We start from the raw sequence: 23,804 nt of genomic DNA, 5'->3' as shown, positions 1-23,804 counted from the left end.
ACGACGTGAGACACATTTTGATAAAAAATACAGAAAGTGACGCAAGTTTGGGTATACCAAATGCAACACTAGTCTATCCCTCTATTAGGACCAACCAGTGAGTTAACCATCAACATGGGAGGCGGAGGAGACATGGCGACTTTACCACAGAACTAGAATGAGATGCTATTTAGAAACTTCACCTCGTCATGTGCAGTGGGCGTCGGTATGACGTGACCTTTGAACCTCCCAGCCAGCTCGACCACCGACGGCTTGACTGGAGAATCCTTCTGAAAACACAAAAAAGGTCATAAGTTCAGCAACACAGAAACACAGTCATTACATTACATTGCCATGAGCCAAGGAAAGTACTCTGGACAAAGTGCCCTCCGTTGAGGAGAAGGGGGTCCAAAGTCGTAGTACTTTTGGATTGGAACATTTGTTCTCTCCCTGAAAACAGAGCTGTGATTGTGGTTCTATCTGTCCACAGGAAGAGAGAGACGGCATCCCAGAAACAGCTGGCCAACATCACACTACATTCATATTGCTGCTGCCTGGGACATGACATGAGGGTCTTGATCTGGCCTTCAGTCTTATCACTGGTTGTGTTGGCCTCTCTCTCTCTCTTTCTCTCTCCCTCTCTGCATCCATCTCTCTCCCCCCCCGCTCTCTCTCCCCTCCCCTCCCACCCAGGCTGTCAACTCCCACTATTCCCATGCTGATTTCTGGGTCTGACTCCTCAATGTTTTTCTCTCTGTTCTCCTCTGATGGCTATTAGGTCATTCCTGATATCTGTGCAGCAGGGAGTGATAAGGTGGTTTCTTTTGGTGACCTAATGCGTGGAGAGGCTTGAATGTACCACAGCATATATGATTGCATCCCAAATGGCACCCTATTCCCATATAGTGCACTACTTTTGAAAAAAAAAGTTGTACACTATGTAGGTATTAGGGTGCCATTTGGGACGTAGTCTACATCTTCAAAACACAATACTAGTGTTGTCCGTTTAGATTCCTAGTTCCCATAACTGATATGACAAGCACAAGCTCAGCATACTTTGGTGACTTTTGGACTGGCCAAGTTGTTTGTAGCGTGAAAGGAATGTGAATTGTTCGAATATTCTGACATATTCATAGTGATTATGACACTATTCATGTCTCAAGTCGAGGTATACAGCTCTACTTTCTATTTCTCTCTCTCTCTCTCTCTCTCTCTCTCTCTCTGTTTCTGTTTCTCTCTCTCTCTCTGTTTCTCTCTCCGTTTCTCTCTCTCTCTCTGTTTCCTCTATATTGGCCAGTAAATCTCAAGCTGACCAGTTGACAGTTTTCACATGTATTTCTCTTCTTCTCCCATACTCGTCTGTTTTGTCGCCTGTGTTAGTGAAGTCGTCATGTGTCTCTCTTTCTTAAGCGGTTGTCTGTGGGCTTTGATGGATGGGATCTGGAAGCCTATGTCATGTGTGTGTGTACATATACTTCATAGTTCTGCTTTTAAAACCTCGTACCAGAATCAAGCTCTTCTGGCTCTCTCTCTTCTGGCCTATGTAGCATTGTTGCTCATAGTCTAGCTGCCTGTCTTTTATAACCTTTAGTGGATAGGGTTCTAGATTCAACCAAAAGGTGAACTTTCATCTGTAGCCCCAGGGCAGGTAGTTAAAAACCCGTCATGGTGAGACTGCAAGATCATCGGCGTTGACCTCTCTCTGCCTGCCAGCCTGTTGGAGAACGGCCTTGAGCTCTCTCTTTCTCTCTAGTCCATTTTTATTCTGTTCATGGAAACACATATCTCCCACCACATTCTTAACAACAGTCTGAGATATACACAACATTCCATTTTAATCACATTTATTTTTCTTCTCTCACCCCTCCTCCATCTCTCTCTCTCTCTCTCTCTCTCTCTCTCTCTCTCTCTCTCCTCGCTCTCTCTCTCTATCCCCCCTCCCTGCTCTCTCTCTCCCCCCTCCTCCTCCATCTCTCTCTCCTCCCTCCTCGCTCTCTCTCTCTCCCCCCTCCTCGCTCTCTCTCTCTCCCCCCTCCTCGCTCTCTCTCTCTATCCCCCCCTGCTCTCTCTCTCTCCCCCCTCCCTCTCTCAGAATGACATCACCCACCTCTCTCCCTCCACCCAGTTGTATTACGCCATCATGGACTGACTGCCTGGACCCAGAGTGTGTGTGTGTGTGCTCGTGCATGTGTGTGCACATACAGTTGAAGTCGGAAGTTAACATACACCTTAGCCAAATACATTTAAACTCAGTTTTTCACAATTAATGACATTTAATCCTAGTAAAAATTCCCTGTCTTAGGTCAGTTAGGATCACCACTTTATTTTAAGAATGTGAAATGTCAGAATAATAGTAGAGAGAATTATTTATTTCAGCTTTTATTTATTTCATCACATCCCCAGTGGGTCAGAAGTTTACATACACTCAATTAGTATTTGATAGCATTGCCTTTAAATTGTTTAACTTGGGTCAAACGTTTTGGGTAGCTTTCCACAAGTTTCCCACAATAAGTTGGGTGAATTTTGGCCCATTCCTCCTGACAGAGCTGGTGTAACTGAGTCAGGTTTGTAGGCCTCCTTGCTCACACACGCTTTTTCAGTTCTGCCCACACATTTTCTATAGGATTGAGGTCAGGGCTTTGTGATGGCCACTCCAATACCTTGACTTTGTTGTCCTTAAGCCATTTTGCCACAACTTTGGAAGTATGCTTGGGGTCATTGTCCATTTGGAAGATCCATTTGCAACCAAGCTTTAACTTCTGACTGATGTCTTGAGATGTTGCTTCAATATATCCACATAATTCTCCTTCCTCATGATGCCATCTATTTTGTGAAGTACACCAGTCCCTCCTGCAGCAAAGCACCCCCACAGCATGATGCTGCCACCCCCGTGCTTCACGGTTGGGATGGTGTTCTTCGGCTTGCAAGCTTTCCCCTTTTTCCTCCAAACTTAACGATGGCCATTATGGCCAAACAGTTCTATTTTTGTTTCATCAGACCAGAGGACATTTCTCAGACAAGTACGATCTTTGTCCCCATGTGCAGTTGCAAACCGTAGTCTGGCTTTTTTATGGCGGTTTTGGAGCAGTGGCTTCTTCCTTGCTGAGCAGCCTTTCAGGTTATGTCGTTATAGGACTCGTTTTACTGTGGATATAGATACTTTTGTACCTGTTTCCTCCAGTATCTTCACAAGGTCCTTTGCTGTTGTTCTGGGATTGATTCGCACCAAAGTACGTTCATCTCTAGGAGACAGAACGCGTCTCCTTCCTGAGCGGTATGACGGCTGCGTGGTCCCATGGTGTTTATACTTGCGTACTATTGTGTGTACAGATGAACGTGGTACCTTCAGGCGTTTGGAAATTGCTCCCAAGGATGAACCAGACTTGTGGAAGTCTGCAATTATTTTTCTGAGGTCTTGGCTGATTTCTTTTGATTTTCCCATGATGTCAAGCAAAGAGGCACGGAGTTTGAAGGTAGGCCTTGAAATACATCCACAGGTACACCTCCAATTGACTCAAATTATGTCAATTAGCCTATCAGAAGCTTCTAAAGCCATGACATCATTTTCTGGAATTTTCCAAGCTGTTTAAAAGGCACAGTCAACTTAGTGTATGTAAACTTCTGACCCACTGGAATTGTGATACAGTGAATTATAAGTGAAATAATCTGTCCGTAAACAATTGTTGGAAAAATTACTTGTGTCATGCACAAAGTAGAAGTCCTAGCCGACTTGCCAAAACTATAGTTTGTTTAAAAATAAATTTGTGGAGTTGTTGAAAAACGAGTTTTAATGACTCCAACCTAAGTGTATGTAAACGTTCGACTTAATGCCACTCAGTGCCTCCCTTTCTGGGTCTGATCCACAACCCACTCCTTTAATTTCCTTTCCTGAGCCTGAGGCTTTCTTCATCCCTGAGAAATCCAACTCACTGGGGAACACCCAGCCTCAACCTTTATTTTGTCGCCCCTGATTGTTTAACTCTTTCCTGTGTGTGGAAAACAAACATCCTCTATAGTTAAAAAAATAAATAAAAAATGAGAAACTGTTTTATTCAACATTCAGTTAGTTGTTCTGATTGGACTGACGCAGAGCTGAGAGGTTCTGATAAAAGCACAGGAACAGAATTGGGTAATAGTCCACACACACACGCCATTCAGAGAGAGAACCTTGTAATAGGTTATTTCTGTAAGACAACCAATAGAATGACTTTGTGTCAGTCAGCTGATACTTAGCTGAGCTCTGGCGAAGAACAGAAGAGAACAGAGGAGAAAAGAGTGTGGGAAACGACTTCCTGTCCCGGCAGGGGAGAGCAGAACAGGCCAGAGAGAAGGGTTAGCCCAGAGAGAAGCTCTATTTTAGGGGCCCAAGGCCTGGGAACGAGCCCCGGAGCCCTCAACATGGTCTGAATCACTGGTCAGGATGTAACCCCTGAGCTTTGAGGTCGGAGGAGATCTGTTCCTTCCCAACTACATTGTCCCAAGGCAATTGTAACATAACTACACTAGTTTTACTACAATAACATTAGTTCAGGACATGGCTGGAAAAGGAATCAATGATGAGCGTTCGACTACTAACACCAGTGTCCCCCTACGGGCCCTGGTCATCAGTAGTGCAGTATATAGGAAGTAGACACCAGTGTCCCCCTACGGGCCCTGGTCATCAGTAGTGCAGTATATAGGAAGTCCCCCTACGGGCCCTGGTCATCAGTAGTGCAGTATATAGGAAGTCCCCCTACGGGCCCTGGTCATCAGTAGTGCAGTATATAGGAAGCAGGGTGCCATTTGAGATGCAGCCATGCTCTTGTCATCTTTCCAGAGACAGTGTAGGGGTCGAAGGTTAACGAGATACAAGCTATTAATGAACCTCTGACTTCCCTCCGTTTTCCAGACACGGCTTGTTGTTTACTGTACGAGGCCAACAAAGACAGAGAAACAGCACACGCGCATACATCACACGTATGAACACACAACCTAAAGCTATCCAGTCACACATGCAGTGAATGATCCAGCTGACCCTGGTAAAGGTCAACCTGACCAAGCCGCCTATTATCTTCATATTATCACTATTATTATTATTATTTTATTATCATCTCATCCTGAACCATGAAGAAGAAGCACATGGCCCTGTAACCCCTGACACACACACAGACACACACACACAGACACACACACACACAGACACACACAGACACACACACACACAGACACACACACAGCACACACACAGACACACACACACACACAGACAGACACACACACAGACAATCACACACAGACACACACACACAGACACACACACAGACAGACACACACACAGACAATCACACACAGACACACACACACAGACACACAGACACACACACAGACAATCACACACAGACACACACACAGACAATCACACACAGACACACACACACAGACACACACACAGACACACACACACACAGAGAGACACACACAGACACACACACACACACAGAGACACACAGACACACACACAGACAATCACACACAGACACACACACACACAGACACACACACACAGACACACACACACAGACACACACACACACACAGAGAGACACACACAGACACACACACACACACAGAGACACACAGACACAGAGACACACACACACACAGCTCACATAATCTGTCGCTGTCGGAGAGTTCATGCCATGATCCAGGTGATGATTAATGCCATGATCCAGGTGATGATTAATGGCATGATCCAGGTGATGATTAATGCCATGATCCAGGTGATGATTAATGCCATGATCCAGGTGATGATTAATGCCATGATCCAGGTGATGATTAATGCCATGATCCAGGTGATGATTAATGCCATGATCTTCCACCCCTCCCTGTACTCATCTTAGATAAGCTTTTACATTTCTCTGAGAAAACTGAGAAAGCAGTCTTAACAATTTCACAAGCAAATAACAGAGAGCTGCCAAATCCCAGCTGTCCGGCAGGGGGTGCTGTTGTCCTGGACTCCGTTCTGGCCTTAGTGGATGCTCTGGATCGGGCCTGTGTTCTCTCCAGGGACCTGGCCACAGAACACCTCCTCCAAAGTCAGCCAACACTGACAACCAGTATACACAACCCGTCCTTTTAATTCAGGTTAAGGCTCCACTTGTTAAAACTGGTCGGAGAGCAGACAGGCGTCCTCCTCTCTCACTCCACCTCTCTGTCCAGGAAAACATGAGGGTGTTTTTGGATTGGCCTGCCTCTTTCCTCTCTCTCTCTGAATATCTCACTTTTCCACTACATTCACAGGTTGCTTGTTTGTCTGCCACGTGTGTGTGTGTGTGTGTGTGTGTGTGTGGGGGGGGGGGAGAAAGGGAGAGTGTGGGAGCCCCCCCACACACACACGTGTCAGACAAACAACTCCCATATCTATTGGGTGAAAAACCACAGTGTGCCATCACAGCAACAAGATTTGTGACCTGTTGCCACAAGAAAAGGGCAACCAGTGAAGAATAAACACCATTGTAAATACAACCCATATTTATTTTCCATTTTGTACTTTAACTATTTGCACATCGTTACAACACTGTATATATACATACAGTGGGGAAAAAAAGTATTTAGTCAGCCACCAATTGTGCAAGTTCTCCCACTTAAAAAGATGAGAGAGGCCTGTAATTTTCATCATAGGTACACGTCAACTATGACAGACAAAATGAGATTATTTTTCTCCAGAAAATCACATTGTAGGATTTTTCATGAATTTATTTGCAAATTATGGTGGAAAATAAGTATTTGGTCAATAACAAAAGTTTCTCAATACTTTGTTATATACCCTTTGTTGGCAATGACACAGGTCAAACGTTTTCTGTAAGTCTTCACAAGGTTTTCACACACTGTTGCTGGTATTTTGGCCCATTCCTCCATGCAGATCTCCTCTAGAGCAGTGATGTTTTGGGGCTGTCGCTGGGCAACACGGACTTTCAACTCCCTCCAAAGATTTTCTATGGGGTTGAGATCTGGAGACTGGCTAGGCCACTCCAGGACCTTGAAATGCTTCTTCGAAGCCACTCCTTCGTTGCCCGGGCGGTGTGTTTGGGATCATTGTCATGCTGAAAGACCCAGCCACATTTCATATTCAATGCCCTTGCTGATGGAAGGAGGTTTCCACTCAAAATCTCACGATACATGGCCCCATTCATTCTTTCCTTTACACGGATCAGTCGTCCTGGTCCCTTTGCAGAAAAACAGCCCCAAAGCATGATGTTTCCACCCCCATGCTTCACAGTAGGTATGGTGTTCTTTGGATGCAACTCAGCATTCTTTGTCCTCCAAACACGACGAGTTGAGTTTTACCAAAAAGTTCTATTTTGATTTCATCTGACCATATGACATTCTCCCAATGCTCTTCTGGATCATCCAAATGCACTCTAGCAAACTTCAGACTGGCCTGGACATGTACTGGCTTAAGCAGGGGGACACGTCTGGCACTGCAGGATTTGAGTCCCTGGCGGCGTAGTGTGTTACTGATGGTAGGCTTTGTTACTTTGGTCCCAGCTCTCTGCAGGTCATTCACTAGGTCCCCCCGTGTGGTTCTGGGATTTTTGCTCACCGTTCTTGTGATCATTTTGACCCCACGGGGTGAGATCTTGCGTGGAGCCCCAGATCGAGGGAGATTATCAGTGGTCTTGTATGTTTTCCATTTCCTAATAATTGCTCCCACAGTTGATTTCTTCAAACCAAGCTGCTTACCTATTGCAGATTCAGTCTTCCCAGCCTGGTGCAGGTCTACAATTTTGTTTCTGGTGTTCTTTGACAGCTCTTTGGTCTTGGCCATAGTGGAGTTTGGAGTGTGACTGTTTGAGGTTGTGGACAGGTGTCTTTTATACTGATAACAAGTTCAAACAGGTGCCATTAATACAGGTAACGAGTGGAGGACAGAGGAGCCTCTTAAAGAAGAAGTTACAGGTCTGTGAGAGCCAGAAATTTTGCTTGTTTGTAGGTGACCAAATACTTATTTTCCACCATAATTTGCAAATAAATTCATTAAAAATCCTACAATGTGATTTTCTGGATTTTTTTTTCTCATTTTGTCTGTCATAGTTGACGTGTACCTATGATGAAAATTACAGGCCTCTCTCATCTTTTTAAGTGGGAGAACTTGCACAATTGGTGGCTGACTAAATACTTTTTTCCCCCACTGTAATATGACATTTGAAATGTCTTTATTCTTTTGGAACTTCTGAGTGTAATGTTTACTGTTAATATTTATTGTTTATTTCACTTTTGTTTACTATCTACTTCACTTGCTTTGGCAACGTTAACATATGTTTCCCATGCCAATAAAGCTCTTAAATTGAATTGAATTGAGAGGGAGAGGGAGAGCTAGACTGTGTCCCAAATGACACCCTATTCCCTACATAGTGCACTACTTTAGACCAGAGCCCTAGTAAACTATATAGGTTACGGTTCCCTTACTGGTGGCCCGCGGGGCAAAAAATGTTAAATTATTATTTTATGACAAAAAATTTTTTTACGGTTACCCATAAAACTGTAAAAACACCAGCAAATCAGCTCCAAGTGATTTTAATTTTGGAAATCTGTTTCCCACGCATAATAGAGAGATAGTGTCTATGTGATCATATACAAATCTAAGCAAGGTTTGAAATGATTACGCTTTAGTTAAATGTTATATCTGTTTGGGCTTCTTGCGGTCAATTTGCGGTCTACAAATGTTATGTAATTAGGTTCCGGCCCCCAGACCATCCGGCCCCCAGACCATCCGGCCCCCCCAGACCATCCGGCCCCCCCAGACCATCCGGCCATCAGACCATCCGGCCCCCAGACCATCCGGACCCCAGAACATCCGGCCCCCAGACCATCCGGCCCCCAGACCATCCGGCCCCCAGACCATCCGCTCAAGAAAACATCGTCCCGCAGCTGAATCTAGTCGATGATCCCTGATATAGGGAATTTAGGATGCAGATATCCTACTGTGGATATGATGTTATTCTGACTGTAAAGAGCAATTTATCACTCCTCTTTAGGTTGTACTAAGAAAAGTGTTAACTGTGTGTTTAAGATAACATGGTAATGTACAATTCAACACCCATTTTGTTGCTCAATACCCACATCCTTCTATCACAATCCCTCCTTTCATGCAACTGTCCGTCTGTTTGTTTACATCTCACTGTGCCCTCCTCCCTCCTTCCCCCCCTCTCTATCTCTCCAGTCTACCGTTTCCTCCCTCTCTATCTCTCCAGTCTACCGTTTCCTCCCTCTCTATCTCTCCAGTCTACCGTTTCCTCCCTCTCTATCTCTCCAGTCTACCGTTTCCTCCTCTCTATCTCTCCAGTCTACCGTTTCCTCCCTCTCTATCTCTCCAGTCTACCGTTTCCTCCCTCTCTATCTCTCCAGTCTACCGTTTCCTCCCTCTCTATCTCTCCAGTCTACCGTTTCCTCCCTCTCCATCTCTCCAGTCTACCGTTTCCTCCCTCTCTATCTCTCCAGTCTACCGTTTCCTCCCTCTCTATCTCTCCAGTCTACCGTTTCCTCCCTCTCCATCTCTCCAGTCTACCGTTTCCTCCCTCTCCATCTCTCCAGTCTACCGTTTCCTCCCTCTCCATCTCTCCAGTCTACCGTTTCCTCCCTCTCTATCTCTCCAGTCTACCGTTTCCTCCCTCTCTATCTCTCCAGTCTACCGTTTCCTCCCTCTCCAGTCTACCGTTTCCTCCCTCTCCATCTCTCCAGTCTACCGTTTCCTCCCTCTCCATCTCTCCAGTCTACCGTTTCCTCCCTCTCTATCTCTCCAGTCTACCGTTTCCTCCCTCTCTATCTCTCCAGTCTACCGTTTCCTCCCTCTCTATCTCTCCAGTCTACCGTTTCCTCCCTCTCTATCTCTCCAGTCTACAGTTTCCCCCCTCTCTATCTCTCCAGTCTACCGTTTCCTCCCTCTCTATCTCTCCAGTCTACCGTTTCCTCCCTCTCTATCTCTCCAGTCTACCGTTTCCTCCCTCTCTATCTCTCCAGTCTACCGTTTCCTCCCCCTCTCTCTCTCCAGTCTACCGTTTCCTCCCTCTCTCTCTCTCCAGTCTACCGTTTCCTCCCTCTCTATCTCTCCAGTCTACCGTTTCCTCCCTCTCTCTCTCTCCAGTCTACCGTTTCCTCCCTCTCTATCTCTCCAGTCTACAGTTTCCCCCCTCGCTATCTCTCCAGTCTACCGTTTCCTCCCTCTCTATCTCTCCAGTCTACAGTTTCCCCCCTCGCTATCTCTCCAGTCTACCGTTTCCTCCCTTTCTATCTCTCCAGTCTACCGTTTCCTCCCTCTCTATCTCTCCAGTCTACCGTTTCCTCCCTCTCTATCTCTCCAGTCTACCATTTCCTCCCTCTCTATCTCTCCAGCCCATGCCCTCCATTGGGCAGCTACCTGAGCCATGCACACAGACACACACAAAGATACAGACACACAGCTGCCAGACTAGACATAACATAGTAAATGTAAATCCGGGTCACTCAAATTAGTATGATACTGTATGTTACGTTTGGTATGATTACATAAGACAGATGATTACTTAAGGCAAACATGAAAGCATGGTGGTTGGTTGGGATGGATGGGTAGGCGTATAGAAAGTCTAGCAACCCAAAGGTTGCGAGTTCGAATCTCATCACAGACAACTTTGGCATTTTAGCAGCGTTTCAGCTACTTAATACTTTTTAGCTACTTTTCAACTACTTAACATGTTAGCTAACCCTTCCCCTAACCTTAACCCTTCCCCTAACCCTTTAACCTAACTCCTAAACTTAACCCTAACCCCTTGCCTAGCTAACGTTAGCCAGCTAGCTAATGTTAGCCACCTAGCTATAATTCGTAACATATCATACGAAATGTGTTTGATAAAACCTCTCATGTAGCTAGCTAGCTGGCTAACACACTACCAGCCCTGTAGCTAGCTAGCTGTCTAACACACTACCAGCCATGTAGCTAGCTAGCTGGCTAACACACTATCAGCTAGCTAGCCCTGTAGCTAGCTAGCTGGCTAACACACTGTAATATTCATATGTGTCAGCATACTGAATTGTAATTGGATGCATTCTACTGTCATATCATACTGTGCTATGATTGGTTAAGACCACCCAGGTGGTGAGGTCATTCTAAAGATGATCATTGCCGGAGACACATGAACATGCCAGTTATATTTTACATTTTATTATTTTGTACAAAGCATACAAAACAAGACACACACTACCAGCCATGTAGCTAGCTAGCTAGCTAACACACTACCAGCCATGTAGCTAGCTAGCTGGCTAACACACTATCAGCTATATAGCTAGCTAACTGGCTAACACACACACACACACACACAGACAGACACAGACACACCACACACTACAAGCCATGTAGCTAGCTAGCTGGCTAACACACTACCAGCCATGCAGCTAGCTAGCTGGCTAACACACTATCAGCTATATAGCTAGCTAACTGGCTAACACACTACCAGCCATGTAGCTAGCTAGCTGGCTAACACACTATCAGCTATATAGCTAGCTAACTGGCTAACACACTACCAGCCATGTAGCTAGCTAGCTGGCTAACACACTACCAGCCATGTAGCTAGCTAACACACTACCAGCCATGTAGCTAGCTAACACACTACCAGCCCTGTAGCTAGCTGGCTAACACTACCAGCCCTGTAGCTAGCTAGCTGGCTAACACACTATCATCTATATAGCTAGCTAACACACTACCAGCCCTGTATCTAGCTAACACACTACCAGCCCTGTAGCTAGCTAGCTGGCTAACACACTACCAGCCCTGTAGCTAGCTAGCTAGCTAACAGACTATCATCTATATAGCTAGCTAACACACTACCAGCCCTGTAGCTAGCTAACACACTACCAGCCCTGTAGCTAGCTAGCTGGCTAACACACTACCAGCCCTGTAGCTAGCTAGCTAGCTAACACACTACCAGCCATGTAGCTAGCTAACTGGCTAACACACTACCAGCCCTGTAGCTAGCTAACACACTACCAGCCCTGTAGCTAGCTAGCTGGCTAACACACTACCAGCCCTGTAGCTAGCTAGCTAGCTAACACACTACCAGCCATGTAGCTAGCTAACTGGCTAACACACTACCAGCCCTGTAGCTAGCTAGCTAACACACTACAAGCCATGTAGCTAGCTAGCTGGCTAACACACTATCAGCTATATAGCTAGCTAGCTGGCTAACACACACACACACACACACACACACACACACCACACAGACACAGACACACCACACACTACAAGCCATGTAGCTAGCTGGCTAACACACTACCAGCCACATTTTGCAGAAAGCTAGTCATGCTTTTCATGCCATACACTGTACACGTATAGCATGACACAATACACGTCATATGGCATGACAACAACAGTAAAATAGGTCCCCAGAGAGGAGACTTTAGTTGAACGAAGTCAGAGAAGTACACACAGATATGGGACCAGTGGACAGTAAAACCATACGCCAGTCATAGAAATATAATCTATAGACAGGGCTTGGAACCTCTAACCCTGGCAATTTGAACGTTTACATTTCTATAACCACAATAGCCTACAGAGCCACTCAGTCTGCCCTGTTGTTACTCAGTGAAAGGTTGTTTTGTGTGATTCCACACATCACTACAGCTATATCATGTCCTGTCAGGTCTGAACCAGGCTATAGCGTGTCCTGTCAGGTCTGAACCAGGCTATAGCGTGTCCTGTCAGGTCTGAACCAGGCTATAGCGTGTCCTGTCAGGTCTGAACCAGGCTATAGCGTGTCCTGTCAGGTCTGAACCAGGCTATAGCGTGTCCTGTCAGGTCTGAACCAGGCTATAGCGTGTCCTGTCAGGTCTGAACCAGGCTATAGCGTGTCCTGTCAGGTCTGAACCAGGCTATAGCGTGTCCTGTCAGGTCTGAACCAGGCTATAGCGTGTCCTGTCAGGTCTGAACCAGGCTATAGCGTGTCCTGTCAGGTCTGAACCAGGCTATAGCGTGTCCTGTCAGGTCTGAACCAGGCTATAGCGTGTCCTGTCAGGTCTGAACCAGGCTATAGCGTGTCCTGTCAGGTCTGAACCAGGCTATAGCGTGTCCTGTCAGGTCTGAACCAGGCTATAGCGTGTCCTGTCAAATCTGAACCAGGCTATAGCGTGTCCTGTCAGGTCTGAACCAGGCTATAGCGTGTCCTGTCAGGTCTGAACCAGGCTATAGCGTGTCCTGTCAGGTCTGAACCAGGCTATAGCGTGTCCTGTCAGGTCTGAACCAGGCTATAGCGTGTCCTGTCAGGTCTGAACCAGGCTATAGCGTGTCCTGTCAGGTCCGAGACCAGGCTTTAGCGTGTCCTGTCAGGTCTGAACCAGGCTATAACGTGTCGTATCAGGTCTGAGACCAGGCTTTAGCGTGTCCTGTCACAGCTTCGAAGGCCGTAATTCAAGCATCTAACTGACCTGTGTGAGTAAGTGGTGATGCTAACCGAGGGAAACATTAACAGATGAGGTACAGCTGTTATAGAGTTGTACCAACCAACCAGCCTGTTCTGGGTTATCCAAATCTGTGGGGGTGTTAATTAAACACATCTCATCAGCTGTGCTTCCAACAATATTCAACAGATATAGCATAAGCCTGGGCCTGGCCAAGTGTAGTGAAAGCAACTATTAAGTCAAACAGAAGCTCTCTCCCTAAAGCGAATGGCCTTCAGCGCTCCCCCTTCTCCTCTTCATACTAAGGTAAGTGTTTATTCTCCCTTTATGCTATTGTCCAGTGGCAGTCAGACAGTGTCATCGTCTACTAGAAACATGTGATCGTAGTAATGAAAGCAACAGGGGTAAGTGGTGGTAGGGAGATGGCAGCAAGAGTCACTCTACTGTTTTTTTAAACACACTTACTACGGATGACATAATAAATGTGCAGTCCTTATGGTTGGCGAGCTGATCCCATACGCTCGCTCACTCCAGTTACACTGTGTTCCACGAAGAAGCACAGCTTTGAACATTTTACAAGCCTTATGAGGCCACACCCACCCACACACACACACAGTATTTCCCATCCTTCAGTATCCTGGTGATGGCCAGAGGTCCCACTTGCTTTATAGGATTGTGATGTTCTCTCTCTCTCTCTCTCTCTCTATTTTCCCACAGGAGTTCTCCTCCAATTTTAGTGCCCAGGCTGTAAATAGTTACTCACTCCCTACTGATGGATTCATATTAAATGGTCCTATGAATAGATTAAGTTTGATCTCTCTCCCTTCTCTCTCTCCCCCTCTCTTTCCCTTCTCTCTCCCCCTCTCTCTCCCTCTCTTCTCTTCTCTCCCTCAAATAATTCAATCTAAATGGTAACACAAACATGTCCGCTCTCCCCTCCATAGTTTAAACCAGGTGGATTAAAGTTAAGATTAAAGTGAAGTCTCTCTCTCAACAATTTCAAAGATGTTACTGAGTTATATAAGGAAATAATAATCCAATAATAACACAAATGTTTCCGCTCTCCCCTCCATAGTTTAAACCAGGTGGATTAAAGTTAAAAACAGAGTGTTTCAGTCAGAGAGGTGGCTCACCGTCTGGGTCCCAAATGGCACCCTATACCTTACATAGTGCACTACTTATGGAGGAATAAAAACCCAGCTTTCAGTTAGGAGAGCTAAGTATAGAAAATAACAGCTAGATTGCGTCCCAAATGGCACCCTATTTAGGGCTGGGCGGTAAACCGTAAAAAAAACGATATACCGGTATTCATTCATGGACCGGTTTAGATTTTTTACTTTATCTTCTATAATAGTATTTTAATTTTCGATTTGCTACATTAAATCATTCATTAATGAACCGAAGAAATTATGGCAACCAGGTGTTTTTATTGCCAGTAAGAAAACTGCTACACTCAAAAAATGCTGGGATATGTAAATAATAATGTTTTGAATTTCATATTAGAATATGTAATGTGCAGAAATATTCAAGGCACATTTTAGTTTGCGGGTGTACAAACTTAACTTGATGAACAGGAATGACATTTATGCTCATGGGCGGCCACAAATAACTTTATGAAAGCCACGCCCCCAATAGGCCACGCCTCCTGTAAATAACCTAGGGATTACATTAAAAAAGACCCAGCTTACTGGGTCAACCCAACTGACGGTTCAAAAAAACAACAGCTGATGGTTTAATTAACCCATGCTTGGGTAATCCCAACAACCCAACATGTCGGGTTATTCACGCAACCCAACTGGCTGGTCAAAATAACCTTGTGTGTGTTCTATCCCCTATTTAGCCAGCGCTGGGTTACCAAATCACCCAAATTGGGTTGTTTTTAGCCTATAATGTTTTAGAGCTTAGAACTGCTAGCTAACTTTCTAGCACACGTCAACAACTTTGGGAGGGTAAGCTTACCAAATAGACCCCGGAAATCGTCCAACTAGCCTAGTGGCGAAAGTAAGAACTGCAATTGAAGCCAAAAATTCAGTCAGTCATAGAGGATAATTATTATTCTCATAAAGGATTTGTTGTTGTTGTTGTTGTTGACAAAATAGAAGCATAGTAAGACAAAATAAACATGACACGGTGTGTAAATAAATAAATAAATGATAACAAATTAGTGCAGGAAATAAGGACATTTATGAAAAGGCTATAAGTGAATGCTGGAACTGAACAAATAACTATGCAAATAGAAAACATTGGTCGAGTACTAGAGTTAGAGGCTACAAAATAGGATTTTGATTCCTATGCAATGTTCTACCAATAGGATTACTTCAATGTCAGTTTTGTCCTATTATGTTTGGTTGAAGTTTGGTTGAACAGTATAAAGCAATCAGAATGGAGAAAGCCCATTAACCTCTACTGGATCGGTGTCCCGTCTACGGGACAGGTTGAGCTAACGTGCGCTAATGTGATTAGCATGACTGTTGTAAGTAACAGCAAACTTTCCAGGACATAGACATGTCTTATATGGGCAGAAAGCTTAAATTCTTGTTAATCTAACTGCACTGTCCAATTTACAGTAGCTATTACAGTGAATAAATACCATGCTATTGTTTGAGGAGAGTGCACAACAACAACTAACTTATCACGGCAACTGGTTTGATACGTTCACCTCTGAAGATAAATATTGTACTTACATTCAGTAATCTTGCTCTGATTTGTCATCCTAAGGGTCCCAGAGATAAAACGTAGCATAGTTTTGTTTGATAAAATCCATTTTTATATTCAAATGTGGGAACTGGGTTCTACAGTTTGAACCCCTGCTGTCTCTGGCTCAACACCCACCCCGCCCGGCCATCTAGATGTGTGAAAGTTAGTGTATAAGCTAATGATCCATCATGTATGACGTTCCTGGGAGTGTGTAAACTTACAAAAATCGTATGGTAATACAAAAATGTATGTTCTCTATAGTTATGTCCTTGAAAATGTGTCAATTGACCAATTCGGCACATTTGGGCAGATTTGATACAAAATAGTCCAGTATTGCAATGCTTCACTGGATCAATCTGAAACGTTGCACACACACTGCTGCCATCTAGGGGCCAAAATCTAAATTGCGTCTAAACTGCAATATTATATTGTGGACTTTCTCTTGCATTTCAAAGATCATGGAACAATTTCTTTTTTGAAACCGCATGTTTTTTGGTTTATATTATCTTTTACCAGATCTAATGTGTTATATTCTCCTACATTATTTTCACATTTCCACAAAATTCAAAGCGTTTCCTTTCAAATGGTATTAAGAATATGCATATCCTTGCTTCAGGTCCTGAGCTACAGGCAGTTAGATTTGGGTATGTCATTTTAGGAGAACATTTTTAAAAAAGGGTCCGATCCCACTTAGAATCAAGGTTATTATAGTAAACTAAAACTTTAACTAAATAATAACTTAGTGAACTGAAATAAAACAATGACGAAAAACATTTGAAAAACTAAAACTATACTGAAACTATTATCTTTGGACACCAAAACGAATTAGAACAAAATAAAAAGCATAATAAATTATGTTCAGTTTAAGTTTTTTCTCTTCTAGACTTTGGACAAAAATGAAATTAGGTTTTCAAGCTTTTCTTTCTAATGGGGTTTTCAAGCTTTTCTTTCTAATGATTTTTCAAGCGTTTCTTTCTAATGGGGTTTTCAAGCTTTTCTTTCTAATGGGGTTTTCAAGTGTCTGAATGTGTCAGGTAAATGCTGCCAGGAGATGGTGATGCTTCAAATAGGCCTACCATCCCTATCACTATCTACCTAGTCACCATCTACCTAAAAACAAGACTACTGGCTATCACTAGCTAACAGGAGACTACTAGCTAACAGAGAAGAAATACAAGACTACTAGCTATCATTAGCTAACAGGAGACTACTAGCTATCACTAGCTAACAGGGAAGAAATACAAGACTACTATCTATCACTAGCTAACAGGAGACTACTTTCTATCACTAGCTAACAGGAGACTACTATCTATCACTAGCTAACAGGAGACTACTAGCTAACAGGAGACTACAATCTATCACTAGCTAACAGGAGACTACTTGCTATCAATAGCTAACAGGAGACTACCATCTATCGCTAGCTAACAGAAGACTACTAGCTAACACTAGCTAACAGGAGACTACAATCTATCACTAGCTAACAGGAGACTACTATCTATCACTAGCTAACAGGAGACTACTATCTATCACTAGCTAACAGGAGACTACTATCTATCACTAGCTAACAGGAGACTACCATCTATCGCTAGCTAACAGAAGACTACTAGCTAACACTAGCTAACAGGAGACTACTATCTATCACTAGCTAACAGGAGACTACTATCTATCACTATCTAACAGGAGACTACAATCTATCACTAGCTAACAGGAGACTACTAGCTAACACTAGCTAACAGGAGACTACTAGCTAACACTAGCCAACAGAAGACTATTAGCTATCACTAGCTAACAGAAGACTATTAGCTATCACTAGCTAACAGGAGACTACTTGGCACCCCCACACCATCACACCTCCTCCTCCATGCTACACGGTGGGAACCACACATGCAGAGATCATCCGTTCACCTACTCTGCGTCTCAAAGACATGGCGGTTGGAACCAAAAATCTCAAATTTGGACTCATCAGACCAAAGGACAGATTTCCACGATCTAATGTCCATTGCTCGTGTTTCTTGGCCCAAGCAAGTCTCTTCTTCTTATTGGTGTCCTTTAGTAGTGGTTTCTTTGCAGCAATTAAACCATGAAGGCCTGATTCACGTAATCTCCTCTGAACAATTGATGTTGAGATGTGTCTGTTACTTGAACTCTGTGAAGCATTTATTTGGGCTGCAATTTCTGAAGCTGGTAACTCTAATGAACTTATCCTCTGCAGCAGAGGTAACTCTGGGTCTTCCATTCCTGTGGCGGTCATCATGAGAGCCAGTTTCATCATACGCTTGATTGTTTTTGCGACTGCACAAAAGTTCTTGAAATTATCCGTATTGAATGACCTTGATGTCTTAAAGTAATGATGGACTGTCATTTCTCTTGCTTATTTGAGCTGTTCTTGCCATAATATGGACTTGGTCTTTTACCAAATAGGGCCATCTTCTGTATACCACCCCTACCTTGTTACAACTCAACTGATTGGCTCAAATGCATTAAGAAGGAAAGAAATTCCACAAATTAACTTTTAAGAAGGCACACCTGTTAATTGAAATGCATTCCAGGTGACTACCTCATGAAGCTGGTTGAGAGAATGCCAAGAGTGTGCAAAGCTGTCATCAAGGCAAAGGGTGGCTACTTTGAAGAATCTCAAATATATTTTGATTTGTTAAACACTTTTTTGGTTACTACATGATTCCACGTGTGTGTCCAAACCTTTGACTGGTACTGTATATCTGCCTCACCTAAAGCCTATTCTCGTAGGAAGTTGCTATAGATCACTGAGTGCTAAAAGTCAGTATTTGGACTATATGTGCGAAATGCTTGATAATGTATGTGATATCAACAGAGAGGAGTATTTTCTGGGAGACCTAAATATTGACTGGTTGTCATCAAGCTATCCACTCAAAAAGAAGCTTCAAGCTGTGACCGATGCCTGCAATCTGGTTCAGGTCATCATTCAACCTACCAGGGTATTTACAAACATCATCCACGTGTATTGACCACATCTTTACTAATGCGGCAGAAATCTGCCCTAAAGCAGTATCCACACCCATCGGATGTAGTGATCATAATATAGTAGCCATATTTACAGTAGAAAAACAGTTCCAAAGACTGGACCTAAAATAGTGTATAAGCGAACATACAAGAGGTTTTGCAATGATTCCGATGTCGAAGATGTGAAAAATATTTGTTGGATTGATGTGTGTAGTGAGAAACAACATGACGCCGCACTAGAAGCTTCTTCTGGTTACTGATAAGAAACGGACTGTTAAGAACTGTCAAATCCCCATAATAAATAAATAAATACAAATAATTAATATAATTAATAGATGATGAATTTAAAAACTGTATGGATGAGAGAGAGGAGGCTAAGGGAATAGCAAATAAGCAAACTCTGCTCCATCCTTCATTGAGGCGGATGGCTTGTTCATAACAAAACCCTTTGATATTGCCAACCACTTTAAGAACTTTTTTTTTGTTGACAAGATTAGCAAACTTAGGCATTTTTATTTTTTATTTTTTATTTCACCTTTATTTAACCAGGTAAGCCAGTTGAGAACAAGTTCTCATTTACAACTGCCACCTGGCCAAGATAAAGCAAAGCAGTGCGATAAAAACAACACAGAGTTACATATGGGGTAAAAAACATAAAGTCAAAAATACAACAGAAAATATATATACAGTGTGTGCAAATGTAGCAAGTTATGGAGGTAAGGCAATAAATAGGCTATAGTGCAAAATAATTACAATAGTATTAACACTGGAATGCTAGATTTGCAAGAGATTATGTGCAAATAGAGATACTGGGGTGCAAAAGAGCAAAATAAATAACAATATAGGGATGAGGTAGTTGGGCGGGCTAATTTCAGATGGGCTGTGTACAGCTGCAGTGATCGGTAAGGTGCTCTGACAACTGATGCTTAAAGTTAGTGAGGGAGATAAGAGTCTCCAGCTTCAGATATTTTTGCAATTCGTTCCAGTCATTGGCAGCAGAGAACTGGAAGGAATGGCGTGCCAAAGGAGGTGTTGGCTTTGGGGAATGACCAGTGAGATATACCTGCTGGAGCGCAGACTACGGGTGGGTGCTGCTATGGTGACCAATGAGCTAAGATAAGGCGGGGATTTGCCTAGCAGTGATTTATAGATGGCCTGGAGCCAGTGGGTTTGACTACGAACATGTAGTGAGGACCAGCCAACAAGAGCGTACAGGTCACAGTGGTGGGTAGCGTATGGGGCTTTGGAGACAAAACGGATGGCACTGTGATAGACTACATCCAATTTGCTGAGTAGAGTGTTGGAGGCTATTTTGTAAATGACATCGCCGAAGTCAAGGATCGGTAGGATAGTCAGTTTTACGAGGGCATGTTTGGCAGCATGAGTGAAGGAGGCTTTGTTGCGAAATAGGAAGCCGATTCTAGATTTAACTTTGGATTGGAGATTCTTTATGTGAGTCTGGAAGGAGAGTTTACAGTCTAACCAGACACCTAGGTATTTGTAGTTGTTCACATACTCTAGGTCAGACCCGTCAAGAGTGGTGATTCTAGTCGGGTGGGCGGGTGCAAGCAGCGTTCGATTGAAGAGCATGCATTTAGTTTTACTAGTGTTTAAGAGCAGTTGGAGGCTACTGAAGGAGTGTTGTATGGCATTGAAGCTCGTTTGGAGGTTTGTTAACACAGTGTCCAATGAAGGGCCAGATGTATACAAAATGGTGTCGTCTGCGTAGAGGTGGATCTGAGAGTCACCAGCAGCAAGAGCGACATCATTGATATACACGGAGAAAAGTGTCGGCCCAAGAATTGAACCCTGTGGCACCCCCATAGAGACTGCCATAGGTCCAGACAACAGGCCCTCCGATTTGACACACTGAACTCTATCTGAGAAGTAGTTGGTGAACCAGGCGAGGCAGTCATTTGAGAAACCAAGACTATTTAGTCTGCCAATAAGAATGCGGTGGTTGACAGAGTCGAAAGCCTTGGCCAGGTCGATGAAGACGGCTGCACAGTACTGTCTATTATCAATCGCGGTTATAATATCGTTTAGGACCTTGAGCGTGGCTGAAGTGCACCCATGACCAGCTCGGAAACCGGATTGCATAGCGGAGAAGGTACGGTGGTATTCGAAATGGTCGGTGATCTGTTTGTTAACTTAGCTTTCAAATACTTTCAAAAGGCAGGGCAGGAAGGATATAGGTCTGTAGCAGTTTGGATCTAGAGTGTCACCCCCTTTGAAGAGGGGGATGACCGCGACAGCTTTCCAATCTCTGGGGATCTCAGACGTTATGAAAGAGAGGTTGAACAGACTAGTAATAGGGGTTGCGACAATTTCGGCGGCTAGTTTTAGAAAGAAAGGGTCCAGATTGTCTAGCCCAGCTGATTTGTAGGGGTCCAGATTTTGCAGCTCTTGCATGACATGCAAACAACAAACTCTGAGCCTTCATATTCATGCATAATGGACCGAATAATGAATAGACAATGAAAGACAAGCACTGTAGTTTTGAATTCCGCGTGGTTAACGCGTGGAAGAGGTGAAGAAATTATTGGCATCTATAAATAAGGACAAACCACCTGGTATCGACAATCTGGATGGTAAATTACTGAGGTTGGTAGTGGAATACATTGCGACTCCTATTTGCCACATCTTCAATCTAAGCCTTAGGCCTGGAGGGAGGAAATGAAATTCCACTGCCAATGAATAGCACACTTTAATTGTTCAAACAGCCGACCAATCAGCCTGTTACCGGTACTTAGCAAACTTTGGGAAAAATACAATGTTATTTTACAGGAAACTAATTAACAACAGACTTTCAGCATGCTTATAGGGAAGGGCACTCAACATGCTTGGCACTGACACAAATTACTGGCTGAAAGAAATTGATAATAGGAAGATTGTGGGAGCTGTTTTGTTAGAATTCAGTGTGGCTTGATATCTTTGATCATAAACTATTGCTGAAAAAAGCTAGGTGTTATGTATTTACAGTGCCTTCAGAAAGTATTCATACCCCTTCACTTATTCTACATTGTTGTGTTCCAGCCTGAATTCAAAACGGATTAAATAGATTCTGTTTCTCACCCATCTACACACAATGACCCATAATTATAAAGTGAAAACATCTTTTTAGAAATTATTGAAAATGTATTGAAAATTAAATATAGAAATATCTAATTTACATAAGTATTCACACCCCTGAGTCAATACATGTTAGAATCACATTTGCCAGCGATTACAGCTGTGAGTCTTTGTGGGTAAGTCTCTAAGAGCATTCCACACCTGGATTGTACAATATTTGCACATTATTATTTTGTTAATTCTTCAAGATCTGTCAAGTTGGTTGCTGATCATTGCTAGACAGCCATTAGATTTTCAAGCCGATTTAAGTCAAAACTGTAACTAGGTCACTAAGGAACATTCAATGTTGTCTTGGCAAGCAACTCCAGTGTATATTTGGCCTTGTGTTTTAGGTTATTGTCCTGCTGAAAGGTGAATTTGTCTCCCAGTGTCTGTTGGAAAGCAGACTAAACCAGGTTTTCCTCTAGGATTTTGCCTGTGCTTAGCTCTATTCAGTAAATTTTTATCCCCCCAAAAACTCCCTAGTCCTTGCCGATGACAATCATACCTATGACATGATGCAGCCCCCAACATGCTTGAAAATATGAAGAGGTACACAGTAATGTGTTGTATTGGATTTCCCCCAAACATAATGCTTTGTATTCAGGACATAAAGTTAATTTCTTTGCCACATTTTTTGCAGTTTTACTTTAGTGCCTTATTGGAAATTTGAATATTTGTATTATCTACAGGCTTCCTTCTTTTCACTCTGTCATTTAGGTTAGTATTGTGGAGTAACTACAATGTTGTTCATCCATCCTCAGTTTTCTCCTATTCACAGTCATTAAACTCTGTAACTGTTTTAAAGTCACCATTGGCCTCATGGTGAAATCCCTGAGCGGTTTCCTTCCTCTCCGGCAACTGAGTTAGGAAGGACGCCTGTATCTTTGTAGTGACTGGGTGTATTGATACACCATCCAAAGAGTAATTAATTACTTCACCATGCTCAAAGGGATATTCAATGTCTGCTTTTTTCTTTACCCATCTACCAATAGGTGCCCTTCTTTTGACAGGCATTGGAAAACCTCCCTGGTCTTTGTGGTTAAATCTGTGTTTGAAATTCACTGCTCGACTGAGGGACCTTACAGATAATTGTATGTGTGGGGTACAGAGATGAGGTAGTCATTCAAAAAATCATGTTAAACACTATTATTGCACACAGAGTTAGTCCATACTTATTGACGCAAGACATTTCTGCTTTTCATTTATTAATTTTTTTACATAATTCGACTGATATGAGGTATTGTGTGTAGGCCAGTGACAACAAATCTAAATGTAATCCATTTTAAATGCAGGCTGTAACACAACAAAATGTGGAAAAAGTCAAGGGGTGTGAATACTTTCTGAAGTCAATAGATCTATTATTGAGCCACTAGAGATCCTGGTTCGAATCCAGGCTCTGTCGTAGCCGGCCGCGACCGGGAGACCCATGGGGCGGCGCACAATTGGCCCAGCGTCGTCCAGGGTAGGGGAGGGAATGGCCGGCAGGGATGTAGCTCAGTTGGTAGAGCATGGCGTTTGCAACGCCAGGGTTGTGGGTTCGATTCCCACTGGAGGCCAGTATGATTTTTTAATTTTATTTTATGTATGCACTCACTAACTGTAAGTTGCTCTGGATAAGAGCGTCT

The 23,804-nt window shown here is 43.4% G+C and overlaps 1 protein-coding gene across 1 annotated transcript in view; it reads right to left on the bottom strand.

The window, feature by feature from the left end:
- The window catches only part of zgc:153184 (uncharacterized protein LOC751652 homolog), a 62,351-nt gene that overhangs the window by 28,891 nt on the left and 9,656 nt on the right, over positions 1–23,804 (bottom strand). Inside the window, exon 2 of the mRNA XM_041876763.2 lies at positions 183–269. Within this exon, the coding sequence (XP_041732697.1) occupies positions 183–269 (87 nt within the window). The remainder of the gene's footprint in view (positions 1–182; positions 270–23,804) is intronic.

Source organism: Coregonus clupeaformis, chromosome 5, assembly GCF_020615455.1.
Source record: "Coregonus clupeaformis isolate EN_2021a chromosome 5, ASM2061545v1, whole genome shotgun sequence".
Taxonomy (NCBI): Eukaryota; Metazoa; Chordata; class Actinopteri; order Salmoniformes; family Salmonidae; genus Coregonus; species Coregonus clupeaformis.
This window is presented reverse-complemented; position numbering and strand designations above follow the sequence as displayed.